Source organism: Lepidochelys kempii, chromosome 23 (genome assembly GCF_965140265.1).
Source record: "Lepidochelys kempii isolate rLepKem1 chromosome 23, rLepKem1.hap2, whole genome shotgun sequence".
In the NCBI taxonomy this organism is placed as follows: Eukaryota; Metazoa; Chordata; order Testudines; family Cheloniidae; genus Lepidochelys; species Lepidochelys kempii.
Genome location: NC_133278.1, coordinates 12,048,827 through 12,071,988, shown reverse-complemented (window position 1 = coordinate 12,071,988; position 23,162 = coordinate 12,048,827). Strand labels below are relative to the sequence as shown.

General features: G+C 51.5%; 1 protein-coding gene across 1 annotated transcript; it reads left to right on the top strand.

The window, feature by feature from the left end:
* The first annotated feature begins 9,515 nt into the window (after positions 1-9,515).
* Positions 9,516-18,092, top strand: LOC140901858 (uncharacterized). The gene is made up of 4 exons (XM_073321282.1): positions 9,516-9,582; positions 10,029-10,150; positions 12,909-13,702; positions 17,902-18,092. The coding sequence occupies exons 1-4, from the start codon at positions 9,571-9,573 to the stop codon at positions 18,090-18,092; spliced, it is 1,119 nt and encodes a 372-aa protein (XP_073177383.1). The 5' UTR covers positions 9,516-9,570.
* The last annotated feature ends 5,070 nt before the right edge of the window (positions 18,093-23,162 follow it).

Below are 23,162 nucleotides of genomic sequence, written 5' to 3'. Positions count from 1 at the left end.
GCCTCCAGCTTTCACCCTGACCACACCACACGATCCATCGTCTACAGCCAAGCTCTGCGATACAACCGCATTTGCTCCAACCCCTCAGACAGAGACAAACACCTACAAGTTCTCTGTCAAGCTTTCTTACAACTACAATACCCACCTGCAGAAGTAAAGAAACAGATTGATAGAGCCAGAAGAGTTCCCAGAAGTTACCTACTACAGGACAGGCCTAACAAAGAAAATAACAGAACGCCACTAGCCGTCACCTTCAGCCCCCAACTAAAACCCCTCCAACGCATTATTAAGGATCTACAACCTATCCTAAAGGATGACCCAACACTCTCACAAATCTTGGGAGACAGGCCAGTCCTTGCCTACAGACAGCCCCGCAACCTGAAGCAAATACTCACCAACAACCACATACCACACAACAGAACCACTAACCCAGGAACTTATCCTTGCAACAAAGCCCGTTGCCAATTGTGCCCACATATCTATTCAGGGGACACCATCACAGGGCCTAATAACATCAGCCACACTATCAGAGGCTCGTTCACCTGCACATCCACCAATGTGATATATGCCATCATGTGCCAGCAATGCCCCTCTGCCATGTACATTGGTCAAACTGGACAGTCTCTACGTAAAAGAATAAATGGACACAAATCAGATGTCAAGAATTATAACATTCATAAACCAGTCGGAGAACACTTCAATCTCTCTGGTCACGCAATCACAGACATTAAGGTCGCTATCTTAAAACAAAAAAACTTCAAATCCAGACTCCAGCGAGAAACTGCTGAATTGGAATTCATTTGCAAATTGGATACTATTAATTTAGGCTTAAATAGAGACTGGGAGTGGCTAAGTCATTATGCAAGGTAGCCTGTTTCCTCTTGTTTTTTCCTACCCCCCCCCCCCAGATGTTCTGGTTTAACTTGGATTTAAACTTGAAGAGTGGTCAGTTTGGATGAGCTATTACCAGCAGGAGAGTGAGTTTGTGTGTGTATGGGGGTGGGGGGGGATGTGAGAAAACCTGGATTTGTGCAGGAAATAGCCCAACTTGATTGTCATGCACATTGTGTAAAGAGTTGTCACTTTGGATGGGCTATCACCAGCAGGAGAGTGAATTTGTGTGGGGGGGGTGAAGGGTGAGAAAACCTGGATTTGTGCTGGAAATGGCCCACCTGATGATCACTTTAGATAAGCTATTACCAGCAGGACAGTGGGGTGGGAGGAGGTATTGGTTCATATTCTCTGTGTATATATAAAGTCTGCTGCAGTTTCCACGATATGCATCTGATGAAGTGAGCTGTAGCTCACGAAAGCTTATGCTCTAATAAATGGGTTAGTCTCTAAGGTGCCACAAGTACTCCTTTTCTTTTTGCGAATACAGACTAACACGGCTGTTACTCTGAAACCTCTCCTTAGAGTGTGTATGATAACACCCATTGTTTCATGTTCTCTATAAATATAAATCTCTCCACTGTATTTTCCACTGAATGCATCCGATGAAGTGAGCTGTAGCTCACGAAAGCTTATGCTCAAATAAATTGGTTAGTCTCTAAGGTGCCACAAGTCCTCCTTTTCTTTTTGCAAATACAGACTAACACGGCTGCTACTCTGAAAGCTGTACTTACAGAGACCTTTAAATGATATTGTCTGCTAGGATCTGGAGCGATTAGTACAGGTGCCTGTGGGGCAGCTGGCGGGGGGGCAAAGAGAGCAACTGCCCTGGGCCTGGTGATTTAAAGGGGCCCAGGGCTCCCAGCTGCCGCTGCTGCTACGATGGCAGTGGCAGCAGCCCGAGCCCTGGGCCCTTTAAAGCGCTGCAGAGCCCTGGGCGGTGTGGTCCTGGTGGTGCTGAGGGCTGGGTGGGGGAGGCTAGCCCCCAGCCCCACTGCTTCTGCCTGATGCTCCGCCCCTTCTGGAGGCACAGAGCTGCCCCCCCCCCACCCGACCACCACCTTGCCCCGGGACCCGGTAAGTCTGTCCTCAGCCCTGGGTGCCTACATTACTGCTTGCTTTAATTTGACAAATGCATTGACATACTTGTCTGTTTAAACCCAAGCAACTCTTTAGTTCTGAGGTTTTGGTGACTTGTAAAAGTTCATCTCGGCCCTTCAGATGTTCCTCTTGGGTTTCTGTTGTTAAGCAAATGTTATTTACATATTGAAGTAACATAGATGGCTTGGAAAACCGTGACAGAATTTGTTTCATTTGCCCATGGAAAATAGCCGTACAATGTATTATTGAGCCCTTGGGATAAGACTTGAAACATGTACTGAATCCCTTCGACTGTAAAAGCTAGACGATGTTGACTTTCCTTAGACACAGGCACTGACCAAAAACCATTGGCAATATCCACAGTAGAAAACCATTTTGCTTTGGGATTAATAAATTTAATTGCGTTAGGCATTTCAGATACAACAGCTGTACAAACTGCAGTCACTTGATTTAATTTTCGATAATCAATAGTAAGATGCCACGACCCACCTGGTTTTTGTACTGGCCAAATTGGAGAGTTCCATACGAACGTACACTTACGAATGATGTGTTGTGATAGCAAAGAGTCAATGGTTTTAGCAATATGAGGTTTGGCTTGACCTGGAAAAGGATATTGCTTTTGTGGTGGAAACTCTTCTGAAATTTCAACAGTCACATTTGTTTTTCCACAGTCACGCTTGTGGAAAAGCATCAGAATGCTTAGTTATTAATGCCTGCCCATTAGCTTTCCCTTTCGCAATGTTCTCTTCTCGGGTGTGCGCTCTGTTCCTGTTGAAATAATGTCACCAATGTCAACGACAACAGATTGATTGTTCAATCTGCCTGAGTTGCAGTCACACATAGCAAGTAACTGGTCAGGTCTATAATGCATCCATGTCTCCTTAGAAAGTTTACTCCCAATAAGTTGTAAGGTTCTTTTAAATTTACTAATGCAAACATGTTTCCTTTTTAAGTCTTCTATTTTTATCACCACTGGTTTTGATAATACAGCTGTGATCTGGTTACTTGCAAAGGTTGCTAACACTTTGGGTTGTCCTGATGATAAAGGGGATAATTCTGGATTTTTGTCATTGATTATGTTGATTGAGGCTTTAGTATCAATAATAAATTGAAAATGGTGACCCCTCACCATTGCTGAGAATGCAGGTTTTCCATTTCCATTTCTTTCTAATGGGGCTATAATTTTACATGGGTTTTTTTGGCGTTACACATTCTGTTCCTTTACGTTTACATTTTTTTGTTTGTTTCTTGGCTTTTATGCTTCATATGCGGTGTTGAAATTCAGGATGCCGGATCAGTCACTACTACAGTGGGCTGAGGTGGGGTGTATTGGTTGTCCAACATTATGGCATTCATTTGCTGCTGTATTTCTTGCATTTCACCCTTGTGAAAATCTAGTGTTTTTCCAATTTGGTGAAGTTATTTTATAATCATGTCCATTGTAGGACTAGGGGTTGATCAATTGGGCTTCTCAGACGGAAACAATAACAATTCATGTCAGGCACGAATTGTTTCCTGCTTGTGGTTGGTGAAGATGGTAAGGAGCGTGTCCCTGTCCCATCAATCATGTTTCTAGGGTTATACTAACTGGGATTTTGAAGTTGGGGATGTCGTAGTAAGGCCTCTTTTTGGTCTGATTTGATTTTAATATTATTTAACCCTCTTGGACGAGATGATTGACCTTGTGTCTCAGTGTGTGAGCCTTCTACTTTCACTACTGCTTTATCAGAGGCTCCTTGAACAGTTGCTCTAGGAGGAGGATTTCTCTTGAGATTTTTTGTTGGGTTTGAATATAACTCTAAGCGTTAGACAATAAATCCAGCACTTCTGGAAGAGTGCTTCCAGGATTAACATGCATTATTACTTTACCCTGAACTGCTGTTAATTCTTTGTTAAAGAATCGTTAACAAATTAATTAATACATTGTGGGTTTGTTTCCTGGCCAGGCGTTTCATTAGAGAGCCAAGCTGCTGAAAGTCTATTGTGAAATGTATGCGGTGACTCGCCTTCCTATTGCTTCACCTTAGCTACCAAAGTCACCCCTGCCTGGCTTGGGGGCATGTTTCTTTTTAACAACCCTACAGTGTCTTTAAATGACTTGTCTTATTTTGAAACTCTGGGGACAGTGTATTTCATAAAGCCCTGTCTGCAGTTAACTGTAAAAATCTTAACCTTGTCTTCTTCATCTAACTGAAACAATTTTACTGCAGGTTTCAGAGTAGCAGCCGTGTTAGTCTATATCCACAGAAAGAACAGGAGTACTTGTGGCACCTTAGAGATTAACAAATTTATTTGAGCATAAGCTTTCATGGGCTATAGCCCACTTCATCGTTTTTACTAAAGTTTCTAAATGTACTGTGTGAGCAGCCACCAGATTTCCTTTTATTTTTGGCTCCACCATTTTTACAATGTCTTTTATACTTGTTACTTTGGCGATTGGAGAGACATGATTACTGGGTTCTACAGATTCCACATTAGAAATGGATTCTTTTTTCTCTTTTACAGTTGCATTGGGCCGTGTGGGTTCCTCTTCCTCTAGAGGAACTGGTATCTCCCGAGTTTGGGCAACTTTTACCATGGACAATTTAGGTAGGGAATTTTGCTGTAACCTTTTACATTTTCGTTTGGCTGGGGTAGGTGCCTGCACCTTAGGAAAGTCCGGCCCTGGCATGGGTTTCTGTGGAGGCTCTGGCTTGGGCGCTAAAGTGTCTTGGGGTACAATGGGCATGTTAGATTTAAAATGAATTATGCCACCTGTTCTTTTTATTATGGCTTCTGACTTGATTGGCTTAGAGATATTAAAGTGACTTTTAGATTGCAAAGACTTTTGTCTTTCTTAAGAGATACCGATAAACAGAATTTCATCCTTACAGGCTTTTACAGCAACTTCTATAGCTCCCTCAGTTTCTTGCAATAAACAACCCCATTGTGGATGGACTTCCAAGATATTTACCCATTTTTTGTCGTCCCCCCCTTCACGATAGATACTAATTGCCATTAGCTTCATTTTCTGGTTTAATCCTTTAATACTTAAGTTTTGATCAAAACTTTCACTAGCACTGGCTGTGACCTGCTTTTTTTTTCACTAACAGCTTTTTCAGATTCTCCGCTTCCCCTTCCTCCCCCGAATTTTTTGCAACTGTGTTTGTGTCTGATACTTTCTCTATTCCTAAGTTTCCTGTTGCTCTTCCCGTCTGATTTTAGCTTTCAGTCTGCTTGAAAAATAAGAATATAGCAGTAGGGTTACATTACAGACCACCTGACCCGGATGGTGATAGTGACTCTGAAACACTCAGGGAGATTAGAAAGGCTATTAAAATAAGAAAACTCAATAATAATAATGGGGGATTTCAACTATCCCTGTATTGACTGGGTACATATCACCTCAGGAAGGGATGCTGAGATAAAGTTTCTTGACACCTTAAATGACTGCTTCTTGGAGCAGCTAGTCATGGAATCCACCAGAGGAGAGGCAATTCTTGCATCTATATAAATCCATGGTACGCCCACACCTTGAATACTGCGTGCAGTTGTGGTCACCCCATCTCAAAAAAGATATATTGGAATTGGAAAAGGTTCAGAAAAGGGCAACAAAAATGATTAGGGGTATGGAACGGCTTCTGTATGAGGAGAGATTAATAAACCTGGGACTTTTCAGCTTGAAAAAGAGGCGACTAAGGGGGGATATAATAGAGGTCTATAAAATCATGAGTGATATAGAGAAAGTAAAGAAGGAAGTGTTATTTACTCCTTCTCATAATACAAGAACAAGGGGCCACCAAAGGAAATTAATAGGTAGCAGGTTTAAAACAAACACAAGAAAGTATTTTTTCACGCAACACACTGTCAATCTCTGGCACTCCTTGCCAGAGGGTGTTGTGAAGGCCAATACTATAACAGGGTTCAAAAGGTAGCTAGACAGATTCATGGAGGATAGGTCCATCAATGCCTATTATCCCGGATGGGCAGGAATGGTGTCCCTAGCCTCTGTTTGCCAGAAGCTGGGATCGGGTGAAAGGGCATGGATCACTTGATGATAGCCTGTCTGTTCATTCCCTTTGGGGCACCTGTCATTGGTCACTGCCAGAGAACAGGATACTGGGCTGGATGGACCTTTGGTCTGACCCAGTATGGCCGTTCTTATGTTCTTATGTTCTGGTAAGTGGGGGTGAGATTCTACCTCTGCTTGCTGTGGGTTGGTCATTCCCAGGTTCCACCGTAGCCACCGGAATATCTGGAATTATATTTACAACATATATAGGTGACAACTTCACCTCCATGCAATTATCCTCCACATTTACTTGAGGGATCTGTCCATTTTCACCTTCAATATCTATTACCTGTTGATACATATCCTCCAGAATGTCACAAGTTTGCTTTAGTGCCTGTGTTTTGTGAGCTAGCTCTGCTATTTTTACTTCTTGCCCAAACAAATGTTCCTGCCCCATGGCTTCTTTTTTCACATCATCATTTTATAACCAGCCTCTTGCAGTTGTTGCTTACTGTAGCTTAAGTCTCTTGCCAAACTGTTCCTTTGATTAAGGAGTACAGAATTTACCTCCTTTACCCTACTAAGTTTTTTTTTCAATGTGTAACTAGTCTTCTGCTCTTTGCATAAGGCTTGTTTTGCCTTCTCCAGTTGTTTTCCTTTCTTTTAAATCTTTTCCATAGGTTATTACATGCTATGTATACACAGTCCAGGGCTATTTCTTTCACCTCTTAAGCCTTTTTTTGTTTTTTTGTTTACCTTTTCCTTTTCAAAGAGGAAATACAGTAAATTTCAGGGATCTCTAGGGGCCCCAAGCACTGCAGTAGCTGGTTTTTAACTAATGCTCTCCCGTGGGGTTTAATGTAGTCTCGCCCAAAGGCCTCCCAGGACCTTTGTGAGTTGGAATTGTTGCAATAAATGCCTGACTGGGTGACTTACTTTGTTCCATATTTCTTTTGGAAAAGTGGCAGGCGTCCCTTCCTTGCTCCTAAAATGTTTACAGGGATTTTATTTTATTTTTAAATTGAGAAGGGCTTGTGGTGCTTACTTCTCCTTCAGCTGTGTTACAGCTGGAGTCCACCGAGAGGAGGGGTAGTGACCAAGGCAACCCCACAAAGTTTTCCTTGATCCTCCATTGGTGGTGTGGTCCAGAGGACTTTAAAGTTTGGGGAGCTTATTAACTAATATGGGGGGGCTTGTTGCTTATTATTGACAAATGACGGTGAACCGTCCGACCCACTCTGCCACACCTGATAGGGGGCTTTTACTCATATGTGAGTTCAAGGATCTGTTACACAATTGCAATTCCTATTTTGTTCCCCTGAGCTCAGTTTTTACAACATTACACAGACAGACAAACATAGAATGCAAGCAGGAGCAAGCAAAAGCAGGAAGTCTCCTGGTATGACTTTTCACCTACATATATATAATTTTTTTTCTGAAAACCTTTGATTCTTATTGGGTTTCTGTGTTTACTATGGATGCACATGTTCTTTATGGTTTCATGTGTTTTCTATGGTCCTGGGTTTCGGCACCAAATCTGTAGCCTTTCATTCTCTTTAACGTCAATCACATTTCCCTGGGTTCAGCTCTGGTGGCTATAGTCTCAAGTTCAACAGAGTTGTCTCTGTTCTAGATCTCGGGCCCATAGGAACACAGGAAACCATAGGTAAGTAACACATACAATTAAAATTACAATCTTTTAGTAGTTTTATTAAAGTTGCCAATAAAATCATAAAAGTTACAGGACATATAATTCCAAATAAAGATATGTGCCATGCACAACTATAACTATAAACATACTTACATCCTCCTAGATGGTGTTAGAGTCTGTCGGCCTTCTCAAACTCCATCGGCCCTCACATGGATTGATTATCAATACGGGAGTGGTTCCTGCTGGAGTTTCCCAAAGGAAGCTCAATTTGCCTACTTTGATACTGGGATTCTGTCTACACTTACATTCTGCACATGTATATGACGGCATCGTCCCTCTCTTTCTTATCGGTCTGCATTCCCTGGAGACACAAAGGACCCCGAATTCTATAGGCTGGGTAGGTTGAAGAACTGCCTTTGTCTTGCGGTTTAAGGCACGTGTTAAAAGCACATTTTGTTGTTACAGCATTTTTATGATTTAAATTTAACTTTCCCACTTTGACTTTCGCAACATTACCAGTTTCTGCCTCTTTTCTTAGAATTTTAGGGCATCAGGTCATTTTTAGGTCGCCAACTTGTATCCAAGGCCTAAAATAGCTAAGCTAAAGTCTTTCAGCAGGCCTCAGCCTACAGTCTTCTTGTGTTTCAGCTTGTCTGACTTATTACCTAGTTCCGCGAAATATTGCTTAATCTTATACTATTATAATCCTATAAATCAGTTCTGATTAACATATAATGAGTATATAGAATGTAATCATAACATCACACAGTAAATGAATACCAAACTAAAACCATTGGCTACACCCGATAGATGGTCGAGTTCTTTAGTACATAGGCTGGGATTCTCCTTTGCAGCCTGGAGCCACCTCCCCTGTTCACAGTCTTTGTTCTCCAGAAGTGCTTCCAGGTGTTGAGCTGTGGTGGGGCTAGAGGCCAAAAGTCACGTCCCTTCCTTTATAGGGTCTTCCAGCTTGCTGGAAAGACCTTTTGTTATGACATGAGTCAAACTGTGTCCATCGTCTACCGGATCCCTCTGAGAAGCCTTCATTGTACACATGTGATAGTCCCTGGGAGTGTATTCCCCTTAATGGGCCATCAGCACTGTCTGGCTTCTTCACTGCTCCCAACCTCACAACATCTTCCAGTGACACACACCGAGGAAAACTTCATAACTTCCCATCCAATGACAGCACAATCAATCCACCAGGACATTATTGTTCAACAGATCAAGCCTGATACCTCACAAGGCACACTGTGTACACAACATAGCCGAATTATATCACCACGGTAAATATGGGGATGCCAGGGTACTGCTTGGAGCACAGAGGGCCACAGCGCCAGACACAGGGACAGAGATGTGAGGCCCCGGGATGCTCTGAAGCTTTATTGGCCTTGCTCATGAGGAGGAGAATCAGGAACTTCACCCTGTCACCACCAGCATGAGACAAACCAACCCACCCAGATGGGGCCAATGTTTCAGCCTGGAGTCTGCCTGACCGGCCTTCGCCACCTCCCATCCCCCACTGCTGTGTGCCCTGGCCCTCACCAGGCCCCATCCCTCACCCCCATCTGCCCTGGCCCTCAACACTTCCCATCCCCCTCCCCATAGGCCCCAGTGCCCTCGCCACCTCCCATCCGCCACCATGTCTGCCCTGCCCCTGGCCATCTCCCATCCCATTCCCCTGTCTGCCCCACCCCCCTGGCTCAGCCTCATGGAGTTTCCTTTCAAGGCAATATTGAATGAAGTAGCTGAGTCCCACCTCCCCTGCCCCTGGGCTGGTCACGGGGACAGCAGGAGTGGGCACCACCCCTCTGCAGCATGGGAGGGGTGAGGAAGAATGGGGCTATAAGAAGAGGGGCAGGGAGCTAAGACCCCATCACTGGGGATCTGGTGGGAGCATCTGTCAGTGAGCGACGGCACCTCCTCCTCTGGCACCATGGAAACCCTGGTGAGTCCCCCACCTCCTCCTGCCCCATGGAAACCCTGGTGAATCCCCTCTGCCCCTCATCTCCTGCCCCAGGGCAAACCTTGTGAGTCCCTCCTGCCTCCTCTTGCCCCACGGAAACCCTGGTGAGGCGTCCCCCCCCACCTCCTGCTCCATGTAAATCCTGGTGAGTTGTCCCTGCCTCCTGCCCCATGGAAACCCTGATGAATCCCCATCACCTCTTCCTGCCCGATGGAATCCCAGGTGAGTCCCCCTTTTCCCCCCCTCCTGGCCCATAGAGCCCCAAGGAGACCTGTCTGCCATTCACACCACACCCCATCAATCTCCAGGGGGTTATCCCCTGACTCCTCTCCTGTCTGTGGCACATAAGGGGTTAGGCGATGTGGGTTGGGGGGCTCTGGGTCTGGTGCCCAGGCTCAGGGGTGCTGATGCTGTGGGGTTCTGTGCAGGTGCCAGGACGGATGCCCAGAGCTGGACTCCTGCTGCTGCCCCTTCTTCTCTGCTTCGGGACAGAGACTGTCGAGAGCACCAAACCCACGGCGCTCAGAGAGATTGTGGATCATGTAGATAAGTGAGTGAGAACCCAGTGGGGCATTTCCCATCTGGCTGTGACCCCTCTGACCTCCCAAGGGGGAAATGGCATTGGTGGCTCAGTGCATGGCATAGCTGGGAAGAGTGATTCTGGGGTACAGGGGGAGCTGGGGCTTGGAGCTGGGAGGGTGATTCTGGGGTACAGGGGTGTGGGGGTCTCATTACTATTGTGAAAAACTGGTTGGAAACTGGAATTCCAATTCCCTCAGAAATTCTGAAATTTCTATTTTCTTTTCAGTCCGAAGTGGTACTAAAATTTGAAAACTTCCATGGATTGGGAATTCCAAATTTTGTTTTGGAAAAATTAAAAATAGATTTCAGTTGGACCATATCTGAATATTTCATTTCAGTAAGATCAAAATATTTCCATTTCAGCTATATAATATAATATAATATAATATAATATAATATAATATAATATGAAAGTCCAGATGTTTTCACTTGTATATTATAAACAGCAATATAGAATCATAGACTTTAAGGTCAGAAGGGACCATTATGATCATCTAGTCTGACCTCCTGCACAATATAACAAAAGTAAAAAAAAAAATAAAGTCAAAACCAAATGTTTCAATCTAAACAAATTGTTCTGATAATTTTTCATCCGAAAATTACACAAAATTGATGAAAGAAAAGGAGTACTTGTGGCACCTTAGAGACTAACCAATTTATCTGAGCATGAGCTTTCGTGAGCTACAGCTCATTCCCTTGGAACGTTCAGATTTTGTTGAATCAGCCTTTCCCTAAGGAAAACTGCTCTGTCAGAAAAATTTTGAGCAGCAGTAGTCATGTGCTTGCTGTACACTCCCTTTGGAATAAATGAGGACCAGATACCTTGCACCCAAGACTCTTTAAAGAACTGGCCTGTAGGATAAGTGCCCCCCAGTATTATCAGGGTGAGGAGGTTAGATTTGGACATGGGCGGATGAGCATTAGCATGAATATTCATGATAGTGCTCTAATAGGACAAACCACCATGAACCTGGCTTTATTCTCACCCTCTGCTCCGGAGGTTGGGGGCTGCAGAAGGGGTGAGGGGTGGGGGCTCAGCTTAGAGGATAAAGATCTGCAGGGCTAACCCTGCCCCAGAGGTGACATTTGTGCTCCCCCAAGCCTATGCTGTGTCCACCCAGAGCAAGATTCCCTCCCAGTAGATGGTAGCTAAGGCGAAGGTGCACTGGGCTGGGAACCAGGAGCTCTGCTCCCAAGTCTCCTGTCTAGTGCACATCACAGCCCTTGTTACTCATTTGTTACCTGCACACTCCACCCACCTTTACCCTTCCTTGGGCTCAAGGCATAACCTTGTTAATTTAGGCACCCCCGCGCTTTCCCAGTTCCTAGGGCTCAGGGAGTAATTTTCTGCAGGTTTGCGGGGCCTTTTACCAGTGAAACCTCTATTTATGAACAGCTACCAAAACAGAATACACAGGGGAAGCAGACGATGCTCACCACTCCCAATAAGGCAGACGGACTTTTCCTGGTGGCCAGTCAGTGTCAGGTCATCTGGGGCTCCAGCTGCTGCATTGAGGGCTGGCAGGGTGCTGAGGGCTAGCGGCTCTGATCTTGGGCTGTGCCCTGGAGTTAACGTCCAAAGAACTTCCTTACTTTTGGACCCCAGTTTATATAGTGAAACTTGAGTCCTGTTTAGCTGTACCTTACCCAATGGTAAACTAAAATACTACAAAATTGTGTTTTTCACCAACCCTAGCCCATTACAAAACAATTTTTTACCCAATCAGACCCCGCCAGCTTAGTTGATTTAAATCTTGCAAAATTAGTTATGCACCAGACAGAAACAATCCAAGAACCAGACAGAGACCGTATAGATAAACAATAGAGAAGTGGGGGACTATAAGGGCAAAACAATAGAAGTATCAATTGAACAATGACAGCTGCTGATAAATGGTTTCTTGTCAGACCGCTGAACGCTGTCAAACAAAATTTACTTTAAAGATCTTAAGAGCTGGTGATGGTGGGGACTATTAGGACAGAAATGCCTCCTTCACAGCCCAATGTTATATTGTTATTTTATAACGTAGAGGGGACGTGAGGACGTGACTCTCCGTTTCCTGGCTGCTCCCGCCACTAATTGCCGAAAAAGGCCTCAGACCTTACAGATTCATGCCCTGTCCTCAGCCAGCCATGAGCCCGCCCGACCCTCCCCAGTCCAGCTGCACAAGGCCACTTCAGGCAGAGGTGGGACGAGAACCCAGCTCTCTAAGAGGGCAGACACAGAGCTTTTCCCAGGGAATGTGTCACATATAGGTGCCATTGTTAGCCTCCCTTTAACCAAAGTCAGTCCCCTCCCAGAGCTGGGGGGAGAAATGGGGGGGCGCCTATCTCCAGTATTCTTCAGCTCGCCAGCAAATCGCTGTGTGTCCCGGGGCCAACTGTGTGTCACGTCCCCCTCTTGCGGTGGCTCCGCATAAAAGCTCTGGTTTGCTCCTGGAGCTCAAGCGGTAACGCTCGGCCCTGGGGAGCTGACGGACCAAATCTCACACCGTGCTGATGATCCCCGGGGGGCACCTCTGGCAGTTTCTTCTTAAAACCACCCTCCAAGTTTATTTCATTCTCCCAGGGAGCAAACATCCCTCGACCCAGGCTGGAGCCCTGAGAGCCTAGAAGCGGCCAGTGACAGCACCATGTGCGACCCAGCCCAAGTTTGCCGCTCAGAGCTGGGGGCAGAGCTGTTCAGAGCCCCACATCTCCTGACTGCCCTTCGCTTTGCCTTCCCTTAGGGATGGGTTGGCTGTTGAATATGCCTTCGCCGTCAGCCTGGAGAAAGCCACTTGTGAGAATCCATCTGGTCTGGAACAGGTGCTGCCCAGGAACAAGCTGCAGGACATGCAGGAGGCCATCAAACAAGAGGGCGGCCTGCAAGACCCAGACAAAGGAAACATTGTGGCTGCCCGGATGAAGAACAGCCCTGTACAGAAGCTCCTGGTCCGGACCTACAACGAGAGAAGCTGCCTGATCTTCTTCACCATCCACTCGCCCTGCGCAGGGACGTGCCAGCTGGTGAAGAGGCCCCACAACATCCTACAGATGGTGAGCGACACCTTCCGCCCCATCGACCACAACTACAAGGCCTTCGTGTTCCGGCAGATCTACCGACAGGACCGGGACCTGGGTCCCAAAAGCCTGCTGGAGGCCTGGCACCGGCTGCCCAATGTGCCCCTGCTGCGCTGTGACACCAATGGCTGCAGGGACTGCAGAGGCAATGACCCCAAAACTGACACCAACGCCTGCCTGGATGAGCTGCAAGCCATGAGGCAGCCTCTGCACCCACCTGGCAGGGGGCAGGAGAGAGAGCAGGGGGAAGAGGGGAGAGCAGAAGATGTAGGGGAGAACAGGGGGCACCTTTGGAGGGCTGGGGAGATGGTGGGGCAGAGGGCACCATTGGAGGGTTCGGTGGATGGCAGGGCAGAGGGCTCTGTCGTAACAGTGGGGGAACAGCCAGACATTGCGCTCCATCAGAAGCGTTGGAGATGGGGAGGCGGGTGGCAAAAAGGGCAGCATGGGAAATGGTGGGGTGGGGGGCAGAAATGGCAATGGGGTAGGAGGCGTCATTGGAGGGTTGGGGAGATGGTGGGGCAGGGGGCACCACTGGAAGGTTCGGTGGATGGCAGGGCAGAGGGCTCTGTCATAACCCTGGGGGAACGGCCAGACATTGCGCTCCCTCAGCAGCATTGGAAACGGCGGTGCGGGTGGCAACAATGGCAGCAAGGGAAATGGTGTGGTGGGGGGCAGAAAGGGCAATGGGGTAGGAGGCGCCTTTGGAGGGTTGGGGAGATGGTGGGGCAGGGGGCACCACTGGAAGGTTCGGTGGATGGCAGGGCAGAGGGCTCTGTCATAACCCTGGGGGAACGGCCAGACATTGCGCTCCATCAGAAGCGTTGGAGATGGGGAGGCGGGTGGCAAAAAGGGCAGCATGGGAAATGGTGGGGTGGGGGGCAGAAAGGGCAATGGGGTAGGAGGCGCCTTTGGAGGGCTGGGGAGATGGTGAGGCAGGGGGCCCCATTGGAGGGTTTGGCGGATGGCAGGGCAGAGGGCTCTGTCATAACCCAGGGGGAACGGCCGGACATTGCGCTCCCTCAGCAGCATTGGAAACGGCGGTGCGGGTGGCAACAATGGCAGCAAGGGAAATGGTGTGGTGGGGGGCAGAAAGGGCAATGGGGTAGGAGGCGCCTTTGGAGGGCTGGGGAGATGGTGAGGCAGGGGGCCCCATTGGAGGGTTTGGCGGATGGCAGGGCAGAGGGCTCTGTCATAACCCAGGGGGAACGGCCGGACATTGCGCTCCGTCAGCAGCATTGGAAACGGCGGTGCGGGTGGCAACAATGGCAGCAAGGGAAATGGTGTGGTGGGGGGCAGAAAGGGCAATGGGGTAGGAGGCGCCTTTGGAGGGCTGGGGAGATGGTGAGGCAGGGGGCACCATTGGAGGGTTTGGTGGATGGCAAGGCAGAGGGCGCTGTTGTAACCCAGGGGGAACGGCCGGACATTGCGCTCCGTCAGCAGCATTGGAAACGGCGGTGCGGGTGGCAACAATGGCAGCAAGGGAAATGGTGTGGTGGGGGGCAGAAAGGGCAATGGGGTAGGAGGCGCCTTTGGAGGGCTGGGGAGATGGTGAGGCAGGGGGCCCCATTGGAGGGTTCGGTGGATGGCAAGGCAGAGGGCTCTGTCGTAACCCTGCGGGAACGGCCAGACATTGCGCTCCCTCAGAAGCGTTGGAAACGGCGGTGCGGGTGGCAACAATGGCAGCAAGGGAAATGGTGTGGTGGGGGGCAGAAAGGGCAATGGGGTAGGAGGCGCCTTTGGAGGGCTGGGGAGATGGTGAGGCAGGGGGCACCATTGGAGGGTTTGGTGGATGGCAGGGCAGAGGGCTCTGTCATAACCCAGGGGGAACGGCCGGACATTGCGCTCCCTCAGCAGCATTGGAAACGGCGGTGCGGGTGGCAAAAAGGGCAGCATGGGAAATGGTGTGGTGGGGGGCAGAAAGGGCAATGGGGTAGGAGGCGCCTTTGGAGGGCTGGGGAGATGGTGAGGCAGGGGGCCCCATTGGAGGGTTTGGTGGATGGCAAGGCAGAGGGCTCTGTCGTAACCCTGCGGGAACGGCCAGACATTGCGCTCCCTCAGAAGCGTTGGAGATGGGGAGGCGGGTGGCAAAAAGGGCAGCATGGCAAATGGTGGGGTGGGGGGCAGAAAGGGCAATGGGGTAGGAGGCGCCTTTGGAGGGCTGGGGAGATGGTGAGGCAGGGGGCCCCATTGGAGGGTTTGGTGGATGGCAGGGCAGAGGGCGCTGTTGTAACCCAGGGGGAACGGCCGGACATTGCACTCCGTCAGCAGCATTGGAAACGGCGGTGCGGGTGGCAACAATGGCAGCAAGGGAAATGGTGTGGTGGGGGGCAGAAAGGGCAATGGGGTAGGAGGCGCCTTTGGAGGGCTGGGGAGATGGTGAGGCAGGGGGCCCCATTGGAGGGTTCGGTGGATGGCAAGGCAGAGGGCTCTGTCGTAACCCTGCGGGAACGGCCAGACATTGCGCTCCCTCAGAAGCGTTGGAAACGGCGGTGCGGGTGGCAACAATGGCAGCAAGGGAAATGGTGTGGTGGGGGGCAGAAAGGGCAATGGGGTAGGAGGCGCCTTTGGAGGGCTGGGGAGATGGTGAGGCAGGGGGCACCATTGGAGGGTTCGGTGGATGGCAGGGCAGAGGGCTCTGTCATAACCCAGGGGGAACGGCTGGACATTGCGCTCCCTCAGCAGCATTGGAAACGGCGGTGCGGGTGGCAACAATGGCAGCAAGGGAAATGGTGTGGTGGGGGGCAGAAAGGGCAATGGGGTAGGAGGCGCCTTTGGAGGGCTGGGGAGATGGTGGGGCAGGGGGCACCACTGGATGGTTCAGTGGATGGCAGGGCAGAGGGCGCTGCCATAACACTGGGGGGACGGCCGGACATTGCGTTCCGTCAGAAGCATTGGAGATGGGGAGGTGGGTGGCAAAAAGGGCAGCATGGGAAATGGTGGGGTGGGGGGCAGCGTTGGGGGCGTGGGGGATGACGTGGCTGAGGGGGCCGCTGGAGGGTTGGGGAGATGGCGGGCCATGGGGTGCCGTCGGGGGGATGGGGGATGGAGAGTTAGGAGGCTCCATCGGGGGGGGGGTTACGGGACAGGGGGCACTGTCAGGGTTTGGGGCACCCAGCACCGTTGGAGTGTTCGGGGACATGGGTGGGATGCAGGGGATTGGGGGGCGGGGTAGGACATTTCTTCTCTCAAGGCCTGTAATTTTGAGGAGTCCCCCGCACCCTGAATGATTAACACCAATAAAAGTGTCAGAGCATCCTGGGGCCTCCTGTCTCTGTCCATGTGTCTGTCTCCCTCCTCTCTGTCCGAGCGTCTGGACTTTACACAGCATGGGAGGCCTCCCTGGCAGTTCCTCCTTCATCGGGCCAGGCCTGGGCCCCCACTTTTTGCCTGGGGCTCCCCCTGAGCCCAGACCCTGGCACAGAGCTCACCCCTTTGGGAGCGAGGCAGGGCAGCCTTTGCCAGACACCCAGCTCGCTATGGATCACCCTGGCCATCTGCTGCCATCTGCTGGTGATGTGAGGTACACACATGAAAAACACAGTGGGCAGACCCCAGTTTGCACGTTTCCTGCCGGCCCACCCCGGAGGGCAGCTCAGCAGAGGCTGAGAGGGGATCGGGGCAGATCTGCCCCGTGGGCTCTGGGAGGGTCCATGAGATTGGCTGGCACGTGCCACACCACGAAAACTGCTGGGCAAAGCGCTCTGGCTCCAGCGCTGGGCGCACGTCCACCTGCAGTGGGACGTGTAGGTGCCCCATCGTCCCACGGGGACCTGCAGCTCCCGGACTGACGGGACGGGGCTCCAGTCAGTGGCTGGAGGCTCTGAGGTGCTGCGCTGGGGGTGGGGGATGGGAACAGGGGGCAGGAGAACCAGTTAGACAGAAACCTGGGCCTGCCCTGGCTTGGTGAGTCGTACAGGCCTGTTCATTTCATCAGCTTCTCTCCTCAAGCCAGATTCACCTGCTCGTTAACCAGGCAGGGATCCTCTGGTGTGGATAGGTGTGTGACAAAGGCCACGGCTAGGGTCAGGTGCCTGTCGCTAAAGCCCATGCTTCATAAGACAATTCAGAGGAGAAGAAACAGGTTTCTGTTCCGGGAAGGCAGCTCTAATCAAACACAAGAGAAACCTGATAAAGCTTTAAAATCTGGGCATTGTGCAGGGAAGGGATTGTAGCCAGGGCTGGTGCAAGGATATTTTGCGCCCTAGGTGAAATTTCCACCCCCCCCTCCCCACCCGGACAACCTCGGAAAACTAGTAATTAGCATTATAAACAGCCTGTCAGAACGGGTAACAGCTGTTGTAATGTTTCTTTTTTACCTTTAAGGCGTTTCAATTGTTTGCCATTGCTCTGATGGTGTCCCATTCAAAGTCTTACTATTGTGCAAAGCTAAACAATTGAGCCTTGCATTGCACCACCAGCCAGGTTAGGCAGGGTGACAAATCCCCCTTGCCCCAAAGGGCCATTATCCCCTGGTGACTAATTTCTACTCCAAGTCTGTAAAGCAGACTTTTAAGATAAATACATGATTCCTTCAATATTACCCATGCACGCATCTCCCCGCCTGCCCCTGCTGCTGCGGAGGCTGCCGCTGCCCTGGGCTCGGGCCGCCCGGTTCCCCCGGAGCAGCGCCCGGTTCCTGCTGCTCTCGGCTGGCAGGTGCGGGGCCCCAGCTGAGCCCAGCCCCTTGCGTCTCCCCCACGCAGCGCCCCCACCCACGGCCTCCCGGGCGGCCTCAGCAGCAGCAGCCGGAGAGCCTGAGAGGAGGAGTGGCCCCGGGAAAGCGGGGAGACTCTGAAGTGAAGAGGCTGCTGGCCCGAGCACTGGAGACTGACAGGTACCTGCCCTAAGCAATTGTGTAAAAAAAATGTTTGGCCACCGCTTTTTGGCGCCCCCAAATCTTGGCGTCCTGGGCGGCTGCCTAGTTTGCCTAGTGATTACACTGGCCCTGATTGTAGCAATCAGAACGAATTCTATTTCATGTAAAATTACAAGGATCACTCAATCCCACAATCAGGAAGTGACAGGGAAAGACTTGTGCTTCCCTCCCACCTTCCCATTGCCCCCAATGCTGCCCAAAACTCTCCTTTTACGACGTTCCCTGACAGACTCCCAAGAACTATCCGTCCCCAGCGCCATCGAACCTGCAGGGAAGGCAGAACCGACAGGGATTCTCCTGGGTCCGGGCATGAGGATGGAGCCAGTGCATGCAGTGTGTGGCTGTGGGATGGGCTGCTGTAACGGAGATGTAAGCAGAGGGGTCACTGCTCAAGGGCTGCGTTAGTGGGGCAGTTCGGGGCACGTAGTGCACAATCTTCACTCACCTCCCAAAGCGCTCAGGGAAATTGGCTGTGGCCAGGAGCAGCCGGGCCTATGCGGCATCAGCCAATCTGCCTGGGCTCTCCCCTGCCCTCCCATGTGAACCAAACGTCACCGCCCTGGAGCAGGCTGACGAGGGACACCTGCCCGTGGGCTGGCTGCCACTGCGGCCAAAGCTAGGAACTGGACCAGCAATGCCAGACTCCCAGGCTGAGTCTTGTCACAGACTCCCTGGGTCTGTGTGAGGGGCAGGGGGCAGGAGACCAACCTCACACCCACACCGGGGCTTCCACAGGCAAAATGTGCAACAAACACTTGACGTGTGTGGGTCAGGGATTCACACTGTAACTGACCCAGCAACTGAGTTGTGAAGCACAAACCTGTTTTCAAGGGGGCTTTTCACTGAGTGAATCGCATGAAACCAGAGCATGGCAGTGCCTCGGACCCCAGTCCTGGACCAGGCCCCATCATGCTAGGTGCTATACAAACCCAGAAGGAAAAGACACTCAGCCCCCGCATAGGTCAGCAGCAGGGTTTCAACCCCTCAGATCCCCAGCTTGTTCTCTGAGCTCCAGGAGCAATTACTAGCCCCTTCCTCAAGCAGCCACTGGCAGGGCCGGCCCACAACATTTTGGCACCTGAGGCGGGGAGCTCAAATGATGCCCCCATGTCCCCTCACTTGGGCCAAAACTTTGAAACTCTGGGTCCTTGTGGCACCCCCTGCATAGTCTGGCACCTGAGGCAGCTGCCTCAGTTTGCCTCATGGTAAGGCCAGCCCTGGCCACTGGAGACGGACGGGAGCAATGCTGTCTCAGTGGGTTACCCAAGCATTCACTTGTCAGCAGTAACAGGTTGGCACCCAGGAATCCTGGATTCTCTCTTCCCCTCCCACCCCACCCCCCAGGTTCTGGGAGGGGAGTGTAAAAATCTAAGACCCCCAACCTGGGTTAGTCATTCCGAAAGACAGGGTAGGGCAGTAGCAGATCAGAGAGACTTCTGCCATCTTAGAGACCTGGGTCCTGGACATTTTTAGCCATTTTTCAGACACCCCATTTTTTACATCGAATTGAAATTTGGCAGCTTCAGACTGAGGTACAAAATTTACCATGATCACTTTAAAGTATTTTAAAAAGCCCACACACAAGCACCTAAAAATGGTATTCTTGATATCTGCAAATGTCACACACACATACATAGTCCATCGTCACGGGCCAAAAATTACAACACAGGTTTTGTTTTATTAGAACTTACTCAACAACACAGATATTCACTATCCTTGCCACTGCCCAAACACAAACCTGTTGCACACAACAGTAGCTCTGGTGTCGCTGTGTGCTCTGGGGTGGGGGCAGTGGGTTGGGGGGGCGGGCTCTGGCCTCGGGATTCGGGCTCTGGGGCGGGGGGCAGTAATGAGGGTTTTGGAGTGTGGGAGGGGACCCCAGGCTGGGGTAGGGGGTTGGGGTGCGGGAGGGGGTTCGGGGAGCAGACTCTGGGTAGCGCTGACCTCAGGCAGCTCCCAGGAAGTTGTGACATCTCCCTCTAGCTCCTAGGCGGTGGCACAGCCCTGGGGCTCTATGTGCTGCCGCTATATACAGGCGCTGCCCCCACAGATCCCATTGGTTGTGGTTCCTGGCCAATGGGAGTTGTGGAGCCAGCGCTTGAGGCAGGGGCAGCTTGCAGAGCCTCCATGGCCACCCCTGTGCCTAGAGGCTGCACCCTGCAGGGACATGTCGGCTGCTTCCAGTAACTGCATGGAGCCGGGTAAGGAGCCTCCCTGCACCACCAACCGGACTTTTAATGGAGCCACCAGGGTCCCTATTTGACCAGATGTCCCAGTTGAAAACCAGACACCTGGCATTGGGCAGCCCTAACTGGGAGGCGTGACTCTCAGCTCAAGTAGAGGGACCCGTGCTTCTGCCTATAAACATCACGGCAGCACCCGCTCTGTGGTGGGTGCTTGGCCCAGCCGCCCAAGTAATCGATCACTGTGGTCAGACATCCCCTGGCAACAGACAGATCCCCCTCCTACTCTCCTCTGTTGCACGCCCCCTTCTCCTAGCCCAGGTTATTCCCCATCCCCCCCTTCCAGAAGAAAAGACTTTCCTAGTTGTCTCAGGTTTTTGGTTTCTAACAAGGGTTTTAGGTGAGAATTTTCCACTCACAGTGACAAGGCTTCCCCCACCCCCAGGCCTGGCCCCACGGTTCAGATCACAAGCCATGAATGGCAACAGAAGGCCCCTGAGTGGCTCCAGATGTCTCCAGTCCAGAGCAGAGAGGAAACTGAGGCAGAGGTTGAGTAGGAAGGGGTGTGTCGATGTGTCAGACGTCTGTGCACAGTGTCTGTATATCTGTGCTGCACCTCCTGGGGGGCTGATGAAGGGGGCCCCCCCTGGGGCTCCCACCTTTTGGTGGAGCTCTGCCAGGGTGGTGTTTAAGCTACAGGAGAGTCTGAGGGGTCACCCCCGGTTGCAGGTGCTGGGCAGGGCGCCGTGTGTCTAAGCTGTCAGGGCAGGTGCTAGGCAGAGGATGTGCACCCAGACAGTGTGCCTGGGGACCCCAAGACAGAGCCCGGTTCTGGGCTCTGTTCAGACTCCCAGATCCAGCAGCTGGGTCTTCTCACAGCATTCTAGTGAGTGGCCAAGAGGGGGTGCTCGTCTGCCACTGGCTGCCAGGCTAAGGGACTGGGCTGCTCACCCGGGGCTCTGGGGTGGCAGGGAGAGAAGCCAGGTCTCTGCTGACCCAGGTGTAACCCCCAAGGAGATTACCTAGATTCCTGGGACCCTGTCTGCTGTCCCTGGTAGGGAGGGGAGCCAAGGCAGACTCAGAGTTTGCCTGGCAAGCAATACGGAGTGAGAGGCCCTCCCAGGGAGAAGCCATTTTGGAGTCAGTCTGGAGCCAGCAAGGAAAAGGGCAGGACTGGCCGTGTGGGGAGCTGGTGAATCCCAGGCCTGCATGCAGGGTTCCCCCTGAGAACAGGCCTCTAGAGACCTGACAGCAGATCCCTCAGCTGGGTTTTTCCTTCCCCACTGATGATTCCCAGTTTGTAGAGTTTACTGGGAAACTTGCCCAGCCAGACTGAGTTCGCCACCCCAGCTCCCTCGGTGAGACCAGTCACCACCACATGGGCAGCTCTGCTCTGGCTGCTCGTCCAGGGAAGCTGCCTGCTGAGTGTGTGACTGGAGGCTGGGCTAGGAGCCTACAGTTTGGATGTTCGTGTAGTTGTGTAACCTACACCTTGAGCAGTGATGAGCTGCCAAAATCTTAACAACGGGTTCCCTCCTCACCCCATGAGGGGGTTGTTGCCCATCCCCGCCCCCCGGGACTCCAGCCCCATCCAAGGCCCCTCGTTCCTTGACCCCCCCGGACCCCTGCCCCATCCACCCCCCTCCCCTGTCCCCTGACTGCCCCCAGAACCGGGCAGGAGGGTCTCGTGGGCCTACCCCACCCCTAAGAGCCAGAGGCATCTGCCGGGGGGCGAGCTCGGGAGTCCCGGCGGTGCTTACCTGGGGTGGCTCCCAGGAAGCATCCAGCAGGTCCCTCTGGCTCCTAGGGGTGGGGTAGCGTAGCTGGAGGGGGAGCAGGGGCCGCTCCCCCCACTGATCACATCGAAAGTGGTGCATTAGGGGCCGACTCCCTGGGTGCTCCAGGATATGTGTCTATGGGCACAAAGCTCTAAAGATTTAGAGCAGGTTGCACAGCGGAGCCAAGTGGCCAGTGAAGAAGCTTGGCAACATGTGACCTCCAGAAGAAGAAGGGGGAATGTCCGGGAACCAGCAATGCGGACACAGGTAAGTAACCGTTTTCATGTTCTCTCCACAGGTACCATTGCGGAGAGTGGACCAGATGATACGTCTGGGGCGAGAAAGCAGAAGGAGACTCCGCTGGCTGGAAGGCATGAGATGCACTGTCCTGAGGTTGGGGGTTCCACGACCACCACTCCCAAGAGAAGGAGGAGGGGGGTGGTGGTCGGGGACTCTCTCCTCAGGGGGACTGAGTCATCTATCTGCCGCCCTGACCGGGAAAACAGAGAAGTCTGCTGCTTGCCAGGGGCTAAGATTCGCGATGTGACGGAGAGACTGCCAAGACTCATCAAGCCCTCGGATCGCTACCCCTTCCTGCTTCTCCACGTGGGCACCAATGATACTGCCAAGAATGACCTTAAGCGGATCACTGCGGACTATGTGGCTCTGGGAAGAAGGATAAAGGAGTTTGAGGTGCAACTGGTGTTCTCGTCCATCCTCCCCGTGGAAGGAAAAGGCCGGGGTAGGGACCATCGAATCGTGGAAGTCAACGAATGGCTACGCAGGTGGTGTCGGAGAGAAGGCTTTGGATTCTTTGACCGTGGGATGGTGTTCCATGAAGGAGGAGTGCTGGGCAGAGACGGGCTCCACCTAACGAAGAGAGGGAAGAGCATCTTCGCAAGCAGGCTGGCTAACCTAGTGAGGAGGACTTTAAACTAGGTTCACCGGGGGAAGGAGACCAAAGCCCTGAGATAAGTGGGCAAGCGGGATACCGGGAGGAAGCATAGGCAGGAATGTCTATGAGGGGAGGGCTCCTACCTCATACTGAGAATGAGGGGCAATCAGCAGGTTATCTCAAGT

Excerpts from the sequence above, each read along its gene's own strand:
- LOC140901858 (XM_073321282.1), top strand. Across the intron at positions 10,151-12,908 it reads ATTGTGGATCATGTAGATAA|GGATGGGTTGGCTGTTGAAT; the intron begins GTGAGTGAGAAC and ends GCCTTCCCTTAG. Across the intron at positions 13,703-17,901 it reads GCAGCATGGGAAATGGTGGG|GTGCGGGGCCCCAGCTGAGC; the intron begins GTGGGGGGCAGA and ends CTCGGCTGGCAG.